This window comes from Malus sylvestris, chromosome 1 (assembly GCF_916048215.2).
Source record: "Malus sylvestris chromosome 1, drMalSylv7.2, whole genome shotgun sequence".
Lineage (NCBI taxonomy): Eukaryota > Viridiplantae > Streptophyta > Magnoliopsida > Rosales > Rosaceae > Malus > Malus sylvestris.
This window is the reverse complement of record NC_062260.1, coordinates 20,830,846-20,849,980: the sequence shown is the minus strand read 5'-3', so window position 1 is coordinate 20,849,980 and position 19,135 is coordinate 20,830,846. Positions and strand designations below refer to the sequence as shown.

Here is a 19,135-nt window from a genome sequence, read left to right as displayed (position 1 = left end):
GGATCATAAATATAGTAAAAGGATTAAAAATGGTCCACATAAGCATAACAAAGATATGTGAGAAAGGTTTACGAATTTCTTCTACATGTCTTTGTAATGCTTATATGTTGTAAGCGTGTTACTGATAAATTTCAAATAGAGGTTAGTGATCTTATTGGTCTCACCTGTTGGTGTTAGGGAAAAAAGGAGATTTCATTACTAGGTCGCTAGTGGTGGAGGGAGAGGGTGTGCCAGTTGGAATATGATTTATAATGACATGGTTTTTTTCACAATGAGTGTAATCATGTGTGAAAGATTGAAAGTACACCGTAAAATTGGTGTGCTCATACGAAGAAGCCTATATTGAAAGAATATGTATGATATAACTCAACAATTTTATCCTACCGGGAAAGTTATAACTTCTCTTGAACAGGCATGATTAAGATTGATCATGCTAGTATTCCGTTTTTCCTCAGGGCTTTATGAGGAGGAGAGTGAGAATTTTTCATATTTTCACTCGACTTGTATCCATTTGCCATGAACATTTTTTCACCAATAGGCGTGTGGGAATAATAGTACCCAACGAATTTTTTTAATTACAAATTTACAATAGTGATAGGATTGCTCTTATTAATAACCGTTATAAACTTTGTTTTATTAAGTAAAACATGGATCATCAATATAGTAAAAGGATTAAAAATGGTCCACATAAGCATAACAAAGATATGTGAGAAAGGTTTACGAATTTCTTCTACATGTCTTTGTAATGCTTATATGGTGTATTTACATTTTTTTATCCATTCCTTGATATCTTGACATCAATACTTAAGATTTGAAATTCTTTACTCAAACATAGTCCAAGTGTAATTGCAAGCGTGTTACTGATAAATTTCAAAAAGATCGTTTTTTTTTTTCCAAGTTATGAATTGTTATGATAGATATGGTCTTCTTCTTCAACTTATCTTGTCCCGTGTTCATAATCAATGATGAATTGGATCGTACTTGGTTTTTTTTTTTTTTTCGGGTCCAAACTTGGATGGTAGGGATGTGAAAATCAGAATGGGGGAGTTTAGTGGGCTTTGTTAGTGAAAAAGAAATTGTTATTGGCACTCCAAAATTCTTATTCTACACTCCAAACTTTCTATATTTAGAAAGAAAAATACACTTGTGAGGAGTGTAGAATGAGATTTTTAGAGTTTCAATAACACTTCCCAATAAAAGTTGGGGATTGTATTATATTGAGAATTGTTTTTAGCACTATTATAAAATGACCGTACACTCCTCTTTAGTGAAAAAAAGAAATGCATGAACGATTTTTTATTTTTCTGGGTGAAAATAATAATTCTATTTTTTTCTAGTTTTTTTCTTTCTCTGGAGGGCAAAAAAAAAATGGATTAACAATAAAAAGACTTAAGAAGGAAGACATGGTTGAAGTTTGATAAAGAGTCTCTCACATTGGCTATAAGACCAAATGAACCCCAAGGAATTTTCCAATAAAAGGAACATTTCCGTGCTTTTGCTTAGATTTTTAATTTTGGTAGCCTTTAATTTAACTAATTTTATTTTTGTAATAATATTGGCGATTTTCATATAATTCCTGTTTGGAAATGAAAGAAGCACATGAGAAGTGCTTCTCTATAAAATCACATGAAAAATGACTTGATTTTATACAAAAACACCTCTAATGTGCCTCTCTAAGTGATTTTACAAAAACGCACCGCTTCCGTACTTCCCAAAAGTGATTATGAGAAGTGATTATGAGAATTTGACAATACGCATACCAAATGAGCAAAAATTCATCCTTCACAGCAAGTCAAGTTAGAGAGTGCCCACTTTGTATCGCACTTGAATCATTGGTCGTGTCAAACAATGCTAGTTCTTTACAATTTCAATAAAACTATCAATTAAGTTTGCATTAATCCAAAATTATTCTTAATCACGTCACACTCAAAATGTTTAATTTTGGTCCAACACAACCAACCCATCCATACGCAAACAAGGTTGTCATTTTTGTCGCATTCAACAATGTAAATACCAACACAAAATTGGAAATCAACTCAATAAAATTCCATAAATGCCCCCACTCATAGAAGTAATTCCATGCCACAAGTGGAATGCGCGGTCGAAATTGTAAATTCACTTTACCCCTTACTCATCTGCAACCTCACACTTATTAATAGATTTTTAGGTTATATTTAGATGCAGAGGCCAGTTCCGAGTCTTACGACAAGTCTTGCCGGCAACCGGGTCTTACGGCAAGTTTGGCCGGCAACCGGATCAAGTTTGGCCGGTAACCGGATCCAACTTCTCAACCTTGCTGCTGATCTAATGAGGAAGGAAAGTAGCACAGGAAACACAAAGACTAGTTCTAAGACTTCCCGACACCTTCATTGCCCAGACCTACTACAAAAACAGATCCAAGAAGTTCAAAGTACGACTCAAAAACCAACCAACTTTTTCAAGTTTTGAGAAATCTCGATGTACTAAATTTCCAGGGGGATAACTGTCTCCACAACATAACGGATTATACACCCAACATTCCCCGTTTTGTGGCCGATTCCAGTCGGCATTTAACTGCGCATGAGAACTAAGAAGCGCACAAAGCGTTGCATGACAGCTCCAGGAAGTTCAGACAAATATGTTTCTAAATTCCCTAATAGCATGTCAGCTACCCAACAGTCAAGAAAACAAAGAACAGATCAACAGATATCAACAACATCCTACACAGCATTATTCACCTGTGTACTTCAGTACCAGTAAGCTTAGCAGCCGATCCAGAACTTGCTGACAAAGCCCGTTCCATTATTCGTACATAACAAGTAACGGAGCATACTTCTCCTTCACATCAGTTTCCAACATTTCTGCATATCATTATTCATTACAACCTCCAACCAATAAGATGTTCTATACTGAAAGCTTGTACATGATCTGCTTCTCTGCCGATTGCTGCAGATCGCATAACCAGGAACGAAGAAAATTTTCAAATCGAAGATCAAACAGTACCGATGGGCTTCTCATCTGAGGTCACACAAGGTGCGACAGGAAGATGGACGTGAAGAAAGTGATGAGACGCAGTTATAATTGGAGCTTTTGTGGCCTAAATACTAGTTAAGAGTGATGACAGCTCCTTGTAGGATACCTGCCCTCGCTCACCAAGCATCAAAACCAATGCAGAAACATAACTCCGAAACTAGGGAGAATCTTCGCATAAGCATTTAAATGGCTAACTCCACGATAATGACCTTACGAGATGTGATGTGCAACCAAGACCTATGGCAAGTACACATATTGCTAATGAAATTTAGGCACTACATGTAAAACCCATAATTACTGTAATATGAGCATCGAGAAGAACTAACCAGTAACCACCATAGTACCAGTACCAGATGCAAACTATTTACATGGGAGACAATTAAGCAAGGCTGTATTTGCATCCAGTCCTGAAACCACAGAATCATAAGCAAAGCTTGGAACTGGAGAAGGCCCACAGAACATCCTATGCAAACAGAATGGCACTTTTTTTAATGCTTTGAGTCAACAGAATGTCCCAGAAAAGTGACTAATTCTGTGTGCCGGACATGAACAACCAATCCCGAATTCAAGGTCATGACAGAAGCAAATTCAAAATCTTTTTCTCTTCACTTGTGACGTATCATCAAACACACCATCATGCCAAGGCTGTTCACCATGTCCGCAATTAGCTTCTTGGTCTTCAATCCCTCTCATTCTTCTAGGAGCATTTCCTGGCCGATTCTTAATCCTTCTGTCAAAGTCCCTTTCCCTCAAATTGCCTCTTTCTTGAAACTCGGTATTATCATCTGGGCAGAACCTCAAAGGCCTAGGGCCATCCTCTCCGTTAAGATGAAATGTCTCACCACCAACACCATTATAAGGTCTAAATGAACGGACGGGTCCACGTCTCTCAGCAAATCTTCTTCTCTCATCACCACTTCCATCACCACCAAGCTCATGCAAACGGCTAGAATGCATGGCCCCCCCAAAGTAATTGCCATTATTTGGCCTCTCTCGAGGATCCATGACATCAAATCTCCTGTTTCTGACTAAACTCCGGCTTGAAGGACTCCCATTGGGAATAACAGACCTTGGAGGGCCGTGGTCTCTTCCAGGATCCATATTCCTCAAATCATTTGACGGATTCCTTCTAACCACCATCTCTCCGGGAAAACATGGGTCATCAGGGGATCTAAACCTCTCCATCCTGTAAACTGGTGGAGACCTTCGATGAGTCAGTTCTCTAGGCCCACCAAATCCATCTGGGGATCTTCTTCTAGGAGAAGACCATGGCCCAGGAGAGCGAGTCCTGGACCTTATTGGCGATTTTGAGCTAACTCTGGGAATCCCTCTCCTCTGTGCAAAAGAAAAGTTCCGATTGCCTCGTCCAAATTGACCATGCACTCCCTCATATGAAGGTTGGCTACGAGTGAACATGGGGTCTGCACTATCATCATGGAAACCCCTCATAAACTTCTCATTATGCCTCATTCCAACCAAATTTGGAGCATCTTCACCGTTGAATCTGGTTGGGCTAATATTTCTTGGATTTCGGCGAGGCATGTAAATGGTGTGCACTCCAACAGGAGACCGCCTCCTTGAGGGTATACGGTAGTTAAGTGGTCCATCATTTGAAAGCTTCCTTCCTCCACGACCTGTACCATAAAATGCACTATCTGGAGGCATATTGTAAGTGTTATATTCAAGGTCAGCATCAGAAACATTAGGTGCATATTTATGTCTGGGGACACGATAGTTTGTTTGATTATTATAAAGCTCCGAAGCATAGTTACGATCAGAACCCCAATCGCCACGACTATGCATCCTCCCTCTACCACGTCCAGAACCTAATCTAGGATATCTCAGTGATTGATCTTGGTATCGCTCCCTTGAAAATCCCGGGTTTCTGTTAACATATGGTTCACCTCTGGAAAAAATGGCAAAAGGGAAAAGATTTAGATTAGAATACAACTATTAACCCTCAAAATCAAACAAAAGTCAAAATACAAAACAAGGGAAAATAATCACCTCCCTCGAGAATGTATATTCTCTTCCTCCATTTCTACATCAGTTAATATTTCTCTTCCAACTCTTGACGGCAAAGGCTGTCCTGAAATAGATATTGATTTACTCGGAGAAACAGTTGAAGATCGAGGCAAAGTTATTATCCTGCTCCGTTGTCCTCCATAACTGGTATCCTTAGCAGCATTATCACCACTACCGGATGTTTTGGGCAAATTTGAGTCACCCATTGGTGCCAGGTCAGTGTTATTTACGTGCAGCTCTTTACCCTGACCACTTTCCACTACAGTTCCTTGATTTCCACTAATGACTTGCCCGGAGAACTCTGCATCCTGACATTTCTGGGCATCCATCTTCACTGCTTGATCATCAGGTTCTGTTGACCCTTCCACACCAGCCCCGATTGTTAGATTTTCAACAGCTAATGGTTCTTCATGCAAACTCATATCTTCATCAGAGCACGTATCAGATTTATCATTACAAACTACCTGGAAAGATTCTTTATAATTATTGTTACTTGTTTCAGCAAGATTGTCTTTGTTGTCTTTTGCCTCATAATAGAATGATGTAGGCTGAACATTGTTAATAGGTCCCACAAGCTCTGTCCTTTTATTATCAAAATCATCATTATCGTCATGTTCCACTTCTCTTGCCATACATATAGGTTCCTCTACCGCAGTAAGCTCCACTGACTCTCGGACCTCACCGTCTTCATAATCATCACGTTTACCATCTTGTTCAGTATCCATGGTTGTATCTAAAGCATGAGCACCATCTGATTCACAATCAGAACCATAAGAATCTTCCAGCATATCCCCAGATATATTAATCTTTTCCTCATCACTGGCAGAACCCTCACCACTTCCCCGTGAATCAAGTGACTGATCATTCATAAACTTCAATTTACAACTCTCGCTGTCAACATTACCATCTTCTGTTCTCGTATTGTTTCCCTTAGTATCAGGACCCTGAGATACAGCAACCTGATCTTTGCTTTGACAAGCTTCCATAGGCGCATATGCAATAACGTTTCCAGAATGCTTTATCACATCCCTGCTCATAGTCAACTCCGTTGAACAAGGCTTTCCAACACGGCAAGACACCTCTGAAGTCATAGGCAATGTCATGTCACAAGAACGATTATCCAGACCTTGTATCAAATGTTTATCCAGTTGAACTGAGGTGCCTTCAATTGACTTGATGGTTTCTTGAGGATCCACATGAGTTGGTTCAGATTTTATGGGTCTAGCATCGACTGAATGTCGGGTGCTCGTATTTGAAGACTTAACAGCTCCAAGATTCCCCTGCTCAACGACTCCACACTTCACTGCTCTACTACTATCTACTAATCCTGTGTTACTGGGTTTAGATACGTTAACATCCAGTTTAGATACATTAACATCTAGTTTGACACCCTCGTCAAATGGTTCTGATTTCACAGTTTTATGATTACCCAAGTTCAAATTTCTAATTGGCCCAAACAATCTAGGTACGTTTGTAGCAGATATCACCCTATGTAAATCCAGTTTACTGGATGAACTAGAAGGGTTTTGGCACTGGTTTAACTGCGAGCAAGATGAACTAAGGCGCAAAAGAAGGGAGTCATTGGGCTTGTACTGGTTAGCAAGTGTGGATAAGACGGGCTCATTACCTCTGTTCTGAGTCTGAACAATGGACAGTTTTTCTTTGTTAACACCAGCTCCAACCAACCCAGTTGTGCAATTCACCCCACCAGTTGCATTACTCCCATAAAAGAATACGGAAGAATCGCTAACAGTATCTGTCCATGCATCCATTGGTGTATTCAAATCCCAGTTTGCTCGACATGCACTCATATCAGCACCAAGGGAATTCAAACCTTTCCCACTACTGTCGCATTGGCTGCTGGTTTTTTCTTTACTTAAAGACAAATCCAGTGACATAGGCTCCAAGTTACCCTGATTCCGGTAACTCCTGTCATCACCAATAACCCGTCCTGTCAAAGCTGGAGCAAGATGTTCTCTTAAACCTAATGATAATTCAGTACTCTCAGCAACAGCAGGCATTTCTTCTTTGCACTTCACTTCTACTTTACTTTGGCTCTGCAAAATCTCCGTACCTACATTAGATGCAAGAGCTTCATTTGGTGCTAAAGTCAATTCACTTTTCCTTAAAGTCAACTCAGGTGTAGGATTATCAGACAAGACAAGCTTCCCCTTCCCCTGCATGTCATCCAAAGAACTCGAGTGAATCGTCAGGCTAGGTTCTTCAAGTTTGACTCTAAAGATATTATCATTTCCTCGAGCCACACTAACATTTGCAACGCCAGAGTTTCCTTTTCCATAATCGGATTCAGGAATCTTGTTTGCATCAGAAAGTCCAGAACTGGTGATACTAACATATGAAGGAGTCGACCCCCGAGATTCCTCGTGTACTGAATTAATTTTTGCTGGAAAAGAAGATGGTTCTTCTTTCGGAAACAAAATTGGTTCTTCAGGAGGAGGTGAAGGAGGCCTCATGAAAAACCTCCTTTTCTTGATAGGAACACCTGCACTATAATCACTAGATTTCCGGGTGACGGGTTTAACCCCAGTCTGCCAACAAAAGATTTAATTGATCAATATTCAGAAAAAACAATAAATTTAAAGGAGACTCTGATCTCAGTTAGCAGTTTTCAGAAAGGAAATAAACACCTCTTCATTTCCCGATACCGGCATGATTCCAAGATTTTGCAATCTTATATTACCCCTTCTCGTCTATAAATCAAAGTCAATAGCAATTAGCAGGTGCCTGAATTCGTTCTGAAGTCACTTTCAAGACCACCACTATGATAATTATGCAGCTACACTATTTTTCTAAAAACCAAATTTAGTTAGCTAATACGACCGTGCAATTTCTCCACTTCTTCTAGCTATCACACTACCAATTTCAATATCCTGCACACAACCATAACAAAAATCAAAGATATACATTAGCAAGAGAACCCAATAGCACATGTAAAGGAAATCGAAGATAAAACAGCAAACTCTAAGTCAACGAAATAGACTATCTGTAGACAAGTAAAGAACACATCATGGCTGATCGGCAAATTGAAAAACGACAAGTGAGAAAAAAAGGAAGAAGTTTTACATATTGTGTGAACAGATGCAATTATGCAATATAACTTGCAAAATAATACTAACAAATATATATTGATATAATATGAAAACTACACTCAAACCAATTTTCCAACTCTAAGATCATTTTCTAGAATAATTAAGTAACCAAGCTACAATCTAAACACCAAATTAAAACCCTAATAGATCCCACAAAACAAACACTTTTCCCAAAAGCATAAGCAGAAAGAGAGACCCTTTATCCGTGCTGTTTATGCTGTAATAACTAAAACCCAAAAAACGAATTGCCCGTAGCGTTTCAATTCAAACGAAACAAGTCCGAACGATCCATATAAAAAGAGAAAGTTTTCGGCTTCATAAATAAGCACTTTCACTCTGATAAAAAAAACAATCAAACATTTTCCAAAAGCCAAAAGCCGCCAATGAAACCGATGGGGTCGAATCCATTCAACCAGATCTACTAAATTCGACGGAAAAGAAATCAAAATACGCGAAATTGAAACCAGTCCAGAAGCTTCCAGGAAAATACCTGAAATCAAAGTTCTGAATTCAAATCGCAAACGCGTTGACGAAAGTAACGAAATCCGATCAAAGGTGCGAAAGTTGCAGGAAAATGAGGAGGAATTACCTGCTGGGAGAGAGTTTGAAGGAGCTTTGGCTTGATCAAAGGTGTGAAAGTTTGAGAAGGAGGTGATTGAAGATTGAGAGAGAAAAGCAAGGGAGGGAGAGAGGGAAAGGGGGGAGAAAGAGAGAGAGAGAGAGAAAGAGAGCGAGAGAAAGAGGAAGGAGAGAATCTAATCAAATCCAAGGTGGTGGGTCCCCACTACGTTCCATTAAATTGCCAGCCGCCTAGGGTTGTGCTTTTTTTCTATAATTGCGGTCTAATTATATGTAAATTCAGTCAATTTTTGCTTAGATCATCCGTCATTATTCGGTCAGTTGGTTTAAGCAGTGTGTCAAGTTTGATATCCAACTGTTTAATCTAATGTCACTCTTTTGTCCACTCTTTTAACACACAATTTTTTTGGATAAGACAGTGTAATCTTGAACTGCAACGAATTCGGTCCAAAACTTGTAAGTTCGAGTTGTACATGGATGCAAGTCGGGTCTAGTTATAACAATGTATTTGTTTTATTGCAATTAAACTAATTGATCCAACCATATTCCCTCGATGCTTTTTTTTACAGACATCATTTAGCTAAAGAAGTGTGCTACATTTGTAAATTGAAGTCGTTTAAAATATCACAATGTGAAAAGAAGAAACTAATCTCTTACGTGTATACACTTGTAAGGAGGCAAATTGTCTGCTTTCTTATTTGAATACCCTTTCCATCCTCTCCTATTTTGTACGGTCACGATTAAGTCACGTCAACATTTTATATTAATTTTTTAGAGATAATAAGACAAAAGTAATAAGAATATAAAATATTAACATGACTTAACTGTGACCGTACAAATAGAAAGAGATATGAAGGATACCCGGGAGGCAGACAATCTGCCTCCCCACTCGTAATCGCATTGTGCGGATCGCCTTGCACTGACGTGTTCCGCAACTTGCCGCCCATGTTGTCATCTTTCAGTGGCCCTTTCCTGCAAGCTTCGTTATGAATTTCCAATAATAAAGAATTGACCTTTGTTTTTTGTGTTTTACAATTAATTTAATTAGATGCTTTACTTTGGTTCTAAAATTAATACGTTGTAACCAAAGGTGACTGACATGATAGGTTTTGGTGGTTTTAGGTGGCATTTTCTTCCAAGTTTGGTAAAATGTCGTTGTTTCCAAATTTTTTATTCGATGTAAACATCACGTACGAACTTATAAATAGTATTTATCATACTAATATAAAATATAGATTAATAAACAATATTTTCGTATGATTTTATTTTCAATTGCGCAAATTACCGTTTGCAAAGGTACATCACAAGTTTTGTGTGAATGTTTTCGCCAGGTATATATTGCACAATAAAGAATAGCTTGAATTTTTTTATAGTTTTATAAAAAGTAGCAGGCAAGAAATATTAGGGAACGCTAGTTTAATTACTCAAATCATTTTTTTTAACTGGAAATATCAGTACCAGGACTCAAATCCCAGATCCAAATTGTGAGAGTCATATAAATCCTCACATCCTAGCTGTTCATTATATATCGTGCGATTATAAATTATTTTGAATTTTTTTATTTAAAATTAAACACAAATAATATCTAAAAAGAACTTAAAATGTGAAGATCACTAAGATCTTCGCAAAAGGATTGGGAAAAGATCCTCATCCGTCAAATCTATATTTGGGATGAGGAAAAGTCAATTATGAAGGAGAAGCTCAATATAAAATGAGAAATTTTTCGTTGTGACCGGAATACAAGTAGTATACTATGTATTTTAATAGGAATGATGAGAAATTTTATTTTAAAGTTATTAACTTTTTAGCACATATATCACACCATTTGAATAGCGACACGTGGTGTATCACCTCGTATACCAGTTACAGAAAAATCTCTCGTTTAAAACAAAGATTAAATCATGTATTTTTATTGGTCAAATAAGATTAAATCAGGTTGAATACTCACAACACGCGCTAATTGGGCATCTCAAAACTGGGACCCATTTCTTCAATTATTCACCTAACAAATCACTTTCCAGCTTAAAACCATCTTACCTTTCCAGTGGCCATAACAATCAACTCTCACCACCACTCTTGCCAGCTGTCACCATTTTCATAGAAAATAAAATAAAATAAGACTAAAAAAAACACAAAAAATAGAAAGGTGAAAAGGGCCCGTGTCCTTCCACTTGAAATCAGCCCATGTCCTTCCACTTGAAATGGCCACAACAACCCAAAAATTTGTACTCTATTATTCAATTTGGCCCATACCCGGTCCATTACAATGACACAAAAGCACTATTCACACCTAAAGATGAGCAAAATACTCACGAATATGGGTAACTGCGGTTACCTGTCTATTTAAAATTTATTATTACAGTTGTTAGTAACCGTTTAAAAAATAAAATAAACGGTTATTCGTATAACAGTTTACAAGTAAATTTAAATAAGTGGTTATGTATATTGCCAGCTGTTATAAATGGGTTCTCATTTAACCGTTTATTTAATATATGTAAAGCTAGCTGCGTTCATGCACAATACCGCTTGATGAGGTTTGTTATACAGTAACAATATATATTGTTTTGGGGCTAGGCCCGAATCAATAAATTTTGTTAAAAAAAAATAACAGTATAAACTCCACATCTTTACACACAAACAAAGAGAAAAAAATTACCCCGAGTTGCATTAAAAAAAAAATCCTTATTAACTACTGTTAGAATGCGAACATCAAACTCAAAATTAATCAGCAAAGAGTGTAAAATACTCTTAACATTATGTGTTTGAATGAGGGACATTAAAGTTTCATGAAAACTTAGTATAAATTCTTACCAAATATATTATATTACGTTCATTAATAATAGCTAAAAATATCGTCCGTAAACTATAATTTCAATTATTGGAATGGTACGAGGACTTAAAAAATTGAAATACGGAAATGCATGTTAAATGTACCTATAAATGGGTAAAAAAAAAAGTGTAGATGGGTAAAAAAAAAAGGGTAAATGAGTAAAAAAGGGTAAATGGGTAAATAGGTAAATGAGTATGAGGTTACGGTTGAATGGGTATGTTAACAGATAACGGATCACAACACATGAACACGGGGTCTATGTTAGAGTAAAAAGCACAATATTACTTGAGATATGCTGTGGAATTAATATTTAGAAATTACTGGAAGTTTGGGGTTTCCTATTATTAGTATGAATGGATGGTACACGGAAACATCCTCTGCGGCAGTTCGTGACTATGGTTACGTTGCAGAAGTAGTTGTTTAAAGTTGTAACTCTGGACTTCAATTTGTATATTTGTATAGGTATTGATAAGATACGGAAAATTTTCAAATGCTACCCTGCTTCTGGACTTTGGGTTTACACTTTCATACAACATCCACGACCGGGTCAGTCTTGGATTTCAGTTCACTATAGTCACAATGATTGCTTTGTTGTGTTGGGAAAATGTTTCTGTTGCTTAATTCACACTTCTTACTTTGATTTAACACTTTGACTAGAAGTTTGTTTTTGGTAACAAAACTATTCTCTCTTTGACTCGAAGAGCAAGACTACTTTTGATCTAGCGCTTGCTTAAAAACCTCTTTGATAAGTTGGATGTCTTTCATGGGAGCATAGTAATTGCAGTTAGTTGAGTATTTATAATCTCTTTGTTCAGTAAGTTTGCTTGAAGACTCCTGTGTCAATTAGTAAGTTACTGAATACACGTTCTGGATGATGGTTTTGTTATATGTAATCTGTAAATGTTAAGGATGCCTTCGTGAAATGGAGTGGGAACTTTTGAAGAGACATCACAGACCAATCAGTAATGATGTCAATGGTTTCGACTCTTCAATGGATTCTTTCACTATCAAGTTGGTAGTGATGCACTGTATCTCTTTTATTTCCTTTTTTCCCTTCTTTTTGTTCCTTTGCCTACATGATGGCCTTTCTCCCCCGTATCTAGTGGTACTCTGTGAAGTCAAATATTCTGTTTCTTTTGTTCCATTTCCAGTCTTGTTTAACTAATGCAGTTATCCGTGTGATGACTTGATATCTTGTGATGAAAATCTTTTACTGATTACAATAATCGTATGATGACATAGGGAAGTTAGGTCCGGTAGCCGAAAAGGGAGAGGAATTCCTCAGTCACTTGGTGCTTTTGCTCGTGTTCTATGTTGCGCCTCTCCTCAAGGTGTGTTTCTCTTCATGTTAACTTACTCGCATGCATTGCTTAATATGCTTCTGAGCTCATTTAACCTTATGACTCATCTGCAAATAGTTTATTGATTGTTTCTTAATATTCAAAACTTAGTGACCTGGCCAAAGAAGCTGCAGAACATGGTGGTCGATTGGCTTGATGTCCCTTAACAAACAGCAGCAGAGAGATTGAAGCTGCAGAACATGATAACTTTTTACCCCCTTCGTTTACAGAACTTGTCTAAGCTAAGCTAAGCAAGAGTTCATTATTTTCTATGATAATGCATTAATTCCGAAAGCATACACCAATTACGGTTCTTTTGAATGAAGGAATTCTTAAGCATACCCATATTTAATCAGTTGAAGTGTTGCAGTAACATACTCATTTTGGTTGAGATATTAATGAAGTTGAGGAATTTTATAACTGGAGAAGTCGTAGGCGTTTGGGAAGCAGTAATAAACATATGAAGAGAGTGGAATTTTAATATAATCATTTCTATGGTTTACATGATGTTGCATCTGACTACAAATGTAGTAACTCCTTTTTGTGCTTCTTGAGTGCGTGCATAGTCTTTGGGACCCGTAAGCTCTCCAGTTACATGTGAAAGACTTTTTATCCGGAGGCAAATGGCTCAGGATCTCCTCAATGGTGAACATCATATCCTCAAATCTGCTTCTGCGTGGCTAAGAAACTACTGCGACACTTTGACTACAACAGACTGCCATAGATGATGATATTGGTTTTGTAATACCACCAAAGACTTGAGAGAGGTAATATCATCGGAGATTATTTACGCGATCAGACACAGGTACAAGTTATGGATTCATATGAAACTGTACGCTGCTGGTCCCAAGGCTGGAAAAAGGAGGAGGGGGAGAGTGTCAGGTAGTCGACAGCTGACACTTTGTTCTTCACATCGAATTTCTATGTATGCATATCATTTGTCTGGGTATTTTGCTGAAACTCGATTATTTTTTTCTAATGTGCAATTGTTCCCGATCACCCGTGAGGAGAGAAAGGAGTTTGGAGAGAAGATTGAGGAGTCCTCATAACAGCCAAAGCCTTAAGCGTTGTAGGGCTTCACCACCAGTATTCAATGGGAGGAGGCACGATCAATCCCCTGAAGGGAGGACCACAAGAGCGGTGTAACCTCTCCTTGCATTGAATAGTGATTCAATGAGCTAGATCTCAATTCAGATTGTGACGTAAGGACTTTAACTTTATCTTCAGTGTATAAAAATCCGAGTAGATGTAATAATTTGTAATAAGATGTAAAGAAATTTACTAAAAATAGTTTTGTTATTCAAATTGAAATTAATTTACAGAAACCTTGACTGAAAGGTTTTATTAGATAGTAGCTTGAAATGAAACTGAATACATGGTAGTGATAATAATGTTCAATTCCTGTGTAGGGTAGTTGATATTTATTTAACTATTTGAAAATTCTTATTGTTATGATTGTGTTGAGCTTGTCGTGTATTTACTTAGCTTAATGATAAATTAGGGGTGGTCGAAAATTAGAAATTTTATTCATGTGTGTTTTTTTCCCCTTTCTTCCCAGCTATTAATTTGTTGTCTGGGGTTTCAGTTTTATTCATCTTAGCATCGTTTACTGTATTTAATTTGTTTTCATTTTTTAAATAGACTAACATTTTTGCCATTGTGTTGTTTGTGCAGAGGAGATATCTCATTACAAGGAACCCAATCCAATAGAGCATTTGCTACTCTTAAAAGTTCTATGTGAACTCCGAGCTCAAGTCCGTCCTTAATTTTCATATATTTTTTATTTTTTCATGTCTAGGCGGTTTACATGGTTTTTAACCATTAAAGCACCTAAATTTATGTTTACAATTGCGTTGTTTTTTATTGTTGATATCGATTAAAACACTATATTTAGGTTATTGGATTATGCTTATAAGAGTATGTTAACATATTCATTTTGATAATTACCACTTGCTTTGATACATCAATTCTGTACAAGAAAATAATCTATATTAATAAAACTGTTTAGTAATTGGAGAAACTGTTTGTTTAATGTGTTAATCATGTTGTGGTATTTTAATGTTAAAAACAACTTGCTTTGAATCTTTCGGAAGAAATTAGCTTTGTGAAGTAATAAAACATGCCATTTCTAGAGGAATGAGATTAAATTGTTTGCTTTGCTGAGACAGTTCTGTTTAGATTAATGGATGGTGTAGTCCACTTTGAAACCTAAGTAAGTTACGGATTCATTCTTCTCAACGAATCTTCAATAATCAGTATGCAGAAGAAACATCTATTAGTTTCAATTTAATTACTTCTGAAAAGTTAGAAATTTGCTGAGCATGTTGGAAATTTGAATTAGTAGCACCTTTGCATGTCACACATTACGACCTATACTTCCTCTAATATTTTTGAACCAAATGTCAGTTTTCTTTTTTGCTATTGAAATGAAGTTACGTTTGTTGCATCTCATTTTCAATCCTACAACAACGAGACACAATTTCTAGTGGATTCTATTTATGGTTCTCTAGTTCTGAATTTCGGCCATCTCTTTTTAGAGTTATGGATTTCTGTGGGGGCCAATAGATAATTCCAGGTTTGAGCCAAGAGAAGTGCAAAGATAAATGAAAGGGGCAAAAATATATAAGGTTACAATATTTGATACTAATTCCAAATTCCACGGTTTACTCAAACTACCAAATGCATCTTACTTGTCAATTATTTCACAAGCACAGACTCAAACTGAAACCAGCCGCACGGGTTCACATCAATACTTCACTCGGAAGTTCTAGAAGCGGAAGATATATTATCGTCCACCGTAGAATGCTCTACCCTGTTCATAATAGCTTGCACTACTCCCTCAAGCTCCTCAGCTACTTTTTCCATGGAAGGCCTTTCCTCTCCCCTTGACCTCAAACATGTCACGGCAAGCTCGCTCACTTTTTTGGCCATCTCATAACTAAACTTGTCTGTGTTTATTTCACCATCGAGAATTTGGCCCAAGCGATCCTCATGCACTGAACGAACAAAGTCGTTTGCTAGGGATGTTTCAGACCCGTTAGAAGAAACTGACTCTTGACGTGTTAGTAGCTCCACTAGAACAACTCCGAAGCTATAGACGTCGCTCTTCTTTGTTAGCATGTGTGATTCAAGATACTCGGGGTCTAAGTATCCCAATGTCCTTGGCAAAGTTGACACTCGATCTTCCATTTCACCTTCATCTTCATCAAGCAATCGTGAAGCTCCAAAACCGGTAACTTGTACAGTGTGAGTTGTATGATCTATTAATATATTCGCTGTCTTCACATCTCGGTGTATGACTGAGCTGGAGTGCATGTGTGCTAGAGCTCCTGCAGTTTCCGCTGCTATCGTCATTCGTGATTCCAACGAGAGTTTTGATTTGTTTCTGTGAAAGTGCTCAACAAAAGTCAAAGCATTGGTGCGGTCATAAACCATTATAGGCCATGTTGTCTCTAAACAACAACCTAACAGCTTCTCCACATTTTCGTGATCGATTTGAGAAAGAACAAATGCCTCATGAACCAGACGTTGACTCTGGATGAACGGGTCACCAGTAGTACTGTTGCACGTTTTTATGGCAACAGATCTTCCATTTAATTCTGGGTGGTAGACTGTTCCATAGCCTCCTTCATTTGGATTGTTCAAACACGTGTAGTTTGTTGTGGCCTTCTTAATATCCCCTTCAGAATAGTCGTAAGGGAATGCACTCTCCATGCGTACGAATTTGCCGTAATTTTTTATGAAATGTTTCCGGAATTTAGTGGCTACACTCTCCATGTCACTGGCCGTCAGAACAAGGGCTTCAACAACATCCGTACTTACAAAAGGAGACTCAGCTGCTGTAGGTACTTTGTTAGGGAAAGAGGTCGAGAATGGCCAAACCAGAAGTTCTTCTCCATAGATTTCTCCTGCATCTTTTACCCAACCTTCTTGGCCTATGCTTCCTTCCACAATCAACAACATTTGAATTGGGTTACCCTTATCAATAATGTTATCGGTACGATTATACTTCATGGGCCGAAGATGGCTACAAATTTCTTTCATCACTTCATCATTCATGTACTGGAATGCTGGCATCTACATTTTATAACATGTAAGTAACTTAATTGACATATTAAAAAAATCTAATACATAATTATATAGCTATAACTAACTCATGAATTTTAAAAACTTTCCATCCATCATTAATCTCCAACGTTTTTATTAAAATATAATTAAAATCTGCAGCCCTGGGACCGTTCTTGTGTTTGCTCACTACAAGAAAAGGTGGCCATGTAAATGTGAAAGGTGATTGTTGCTCGGTTGCAATGATGTATTGTGGCTTTAGATCTATTTAAATTATACTTTGTAGATCATAAAATACGACGGTTAATGATTGTTTTTTTAAATCACCTCATAGTATTTTTCTTAAATGAATTGTGACAATAAAAACGTCATTAATGACTCTTTTATTTTATTTTTTTGCTATCAATGACATTATTGCAACCCCATAAGTATCACGTTTTTCTGTTTCTACCACTCACTTTTTTATAGCATATTTTTAATTTTTCTTTTCTTTCTGGTTTTAGTTAATTACCATTGTTGGGTTATTCGGATGATTATAACTACAAATGTTCACATGCTTCAAGTAATATAAAAAAGTATCCAAGTGGATGGTTTTCCTTTTAAAATTTAGGGATGTAATATCCACAAACCCCATTTTACTTCACACCCCTTTTTAATTTTCGGCCGTCGGATTGGATGAATTGAAGAAGATCAATGGACATAAATTATCAAAGAGTGTGTGAGAAGTAAAATAAGATGTGTAGATAGCACATTCCAAAATTTATTGGTGTGAAAGACAAGGATTAGAAAGTACCAAGTGGATGGTCTTTACTGGCCCGCGAACTCTTCTATTTGACAGCTTTTTTTTTCTTTTGTTTGTTTTTTTCTGTCTCATGTACTTATGCTCCACCTTATCATGGGCAAGAGCTAGATTGTTATGTAGCCTAGGCCCTAGGTTGGGATTGGTATAGTATATGTTCGTTATGCTGTATTTAAATGCCCGGGAGCTATAATATCACATGCGCATGCATGGGATATTGGGATGAGAGCTATAAATAAATAAATGCCTCAAACTCTATGTTCAAAATTAAAGCCATGGATTCATGGATTTGAAGAAACCTTACCTGCTTCAACTTTGTCAATGGCATGTAACTTATGATCTCTTTTTGAAAATCCAAGGGAAGACCAGGAACGAGGTGATCCCAATCGAGCAAATCCCAATAATGATCATATTGTTGAAAATTTTCTTCTACATTTTCCATGATCCGTGACTTTACATTATGATTTAACCTTTCAGGAATCCCATTTCTACGTATCAATCCATCTATATTTCGCTCAATCTCCTCTTTCATCATTCTTCTGTGTCTAGGCTCCTCTTTTCCTTTAATGTTTGACTCAAGATACATCTATTAATCCACAACAACAAAAAGGTCGTTAGAGATCGTTACTTACAGTAAAAGAATATATAGCCAAATTACAATCAAATTGAGGTTGTTAAGAGTTTCTTATAGGCTTATTGAAGTTGTCAGACTGTATGAATCTCATATTAGGGAAATAAAATTTTGCCTAATAATTTAAATAATTTTGGACCCTCACCCTCCTATTCCCAATGGTTTTAGCTAAGATTGATGCTCAATTTTAATATGGTATTAGGAGAGACTATATACGTGCTATGCATCACTCAATATGTTTTGTTTACTCCACGCAATAGGCTTAAATGACCCCGCACGTGAAGGATTTGGTTGAAAGCATGAAAGTCTTGTTTGATAGTTTAAATACTGGTAATTCTTTGATCTCTCTCTTATCCCAATTAATTTTACTATGGATGCTCAATTGTAATAAGGGAAATGTGCATTTGATTAAGAGCTTACACTTAGCAAGTCCTGTGCGTTGAGAGCAAGGGCTTCAACAACACCAATTGCCTTGACAGATTCAGTTGCCAACGGTTTTCTGTTAGGGAAGTCAGTGGAGAAAGGCCAACGTAGAAGTTCTTGTCCACAGAATTCCCCTGCACCTAGTCTCAAATTATTAGAAGATCTCTCTTCAATGGATACAAATCCGTCTTCAATGTAGACCATCTTGTCCAGTTGTTCACCCTTTTGAATAATCAAGTTGTTATCAGTATACCTCACAGGCTCGAGTTTCTGACAGATTATTTTCAACACATCTTCATCTATCCGTCGAAGCATTGGCAC

The 19,135-nt window shown here is 37.1% G+C and overlaps 2 protein-coding genes and 1 pseudogene across 19 annotated transcripts in view; all 3 read right to left on the bottom strand.

The window, feature by feature from the left end:
- Positions 1-2,024: 2,024 nt before the first annotated feature.
- On the bottom strand, positions 2,025-8,897 carry LOC126595971 (uncharacterized). Of its 4 annotated transcripts, none has more exons than XR_007613827.1 (5): positions 8,638-8,885; positions 7,686-7,928; positions 5,020-7,586; positions 3,339-4,918; positions 2,025-3,249 (listed from the first exon to the last, which is right to left on the bottom strand). XR_007613827.1 is itself a non-coding variant. In XM_050262587.1 (5 exons), exons 2-5 carry the CDS (start codon positions 7,707-7,709, stop codon positions 3,601-3,603), a joined length of 3,816 nt encoding a protein of 1,271 aa, XP_050118544.1. In that variant the 5' UTR covers positions 7,710-7,928; positions 8,638-8,885; the 3' UTR covers positions 2,761-3,600. The 4 variants fall into 4 exon arrangements, 3 of the variants coding, with proteins under 3 accessions (XP_050118544.1, XP_050118438.1, XP_050118367.1); XM_050262587.1 differs by having other exon boundaries at positions 2,761-4,918; positions 5,020-7,214; positions 7,308-7,586; XM_050262481.1 differs by having other exon boundaries at positions 2,761-4,918; positions 8,737-8,897.
- Positions 8,898-14,684: 5,787 nt separating this feature from the next.
- The window catches only part of LOC126614467 (cyclic nucleotide-gated ion channel 1-like), a 138,105-nt pseudogene continuing 133,654 nt past the window's right edge, over positions 14,685-19,135 (bottom strand).
- The window catches only part of LOC126596155 (uncharacterized), a 101,609-nt gene continuing 98,000 nt past the window's right edge, over positions 15,527-19,135 (bottom strand). For 3 of the 15 annotated variants that reach the window (XM_050262742.1, XM_050263258.1, XM_050262689.1), the window contains exon 12: positions 15,561-16,200. In XM_050262742.1, the coding sequence (XP_050118699.1) occupies positions 15,651-16,200 (550 nt within the window). In that variant the 3' untranslated portion in view covers positions 15,561-15,650. Of the gene's footprint in view, positions 16,974-18,064; positions 18,347-18,811 lie in introns of all 15 variants that reach the window. The other 12 variants (XM_050263033.1, XM_050262965.1, XM_050262890.1 and 9 more) reach the window with 8 other exon arrangements.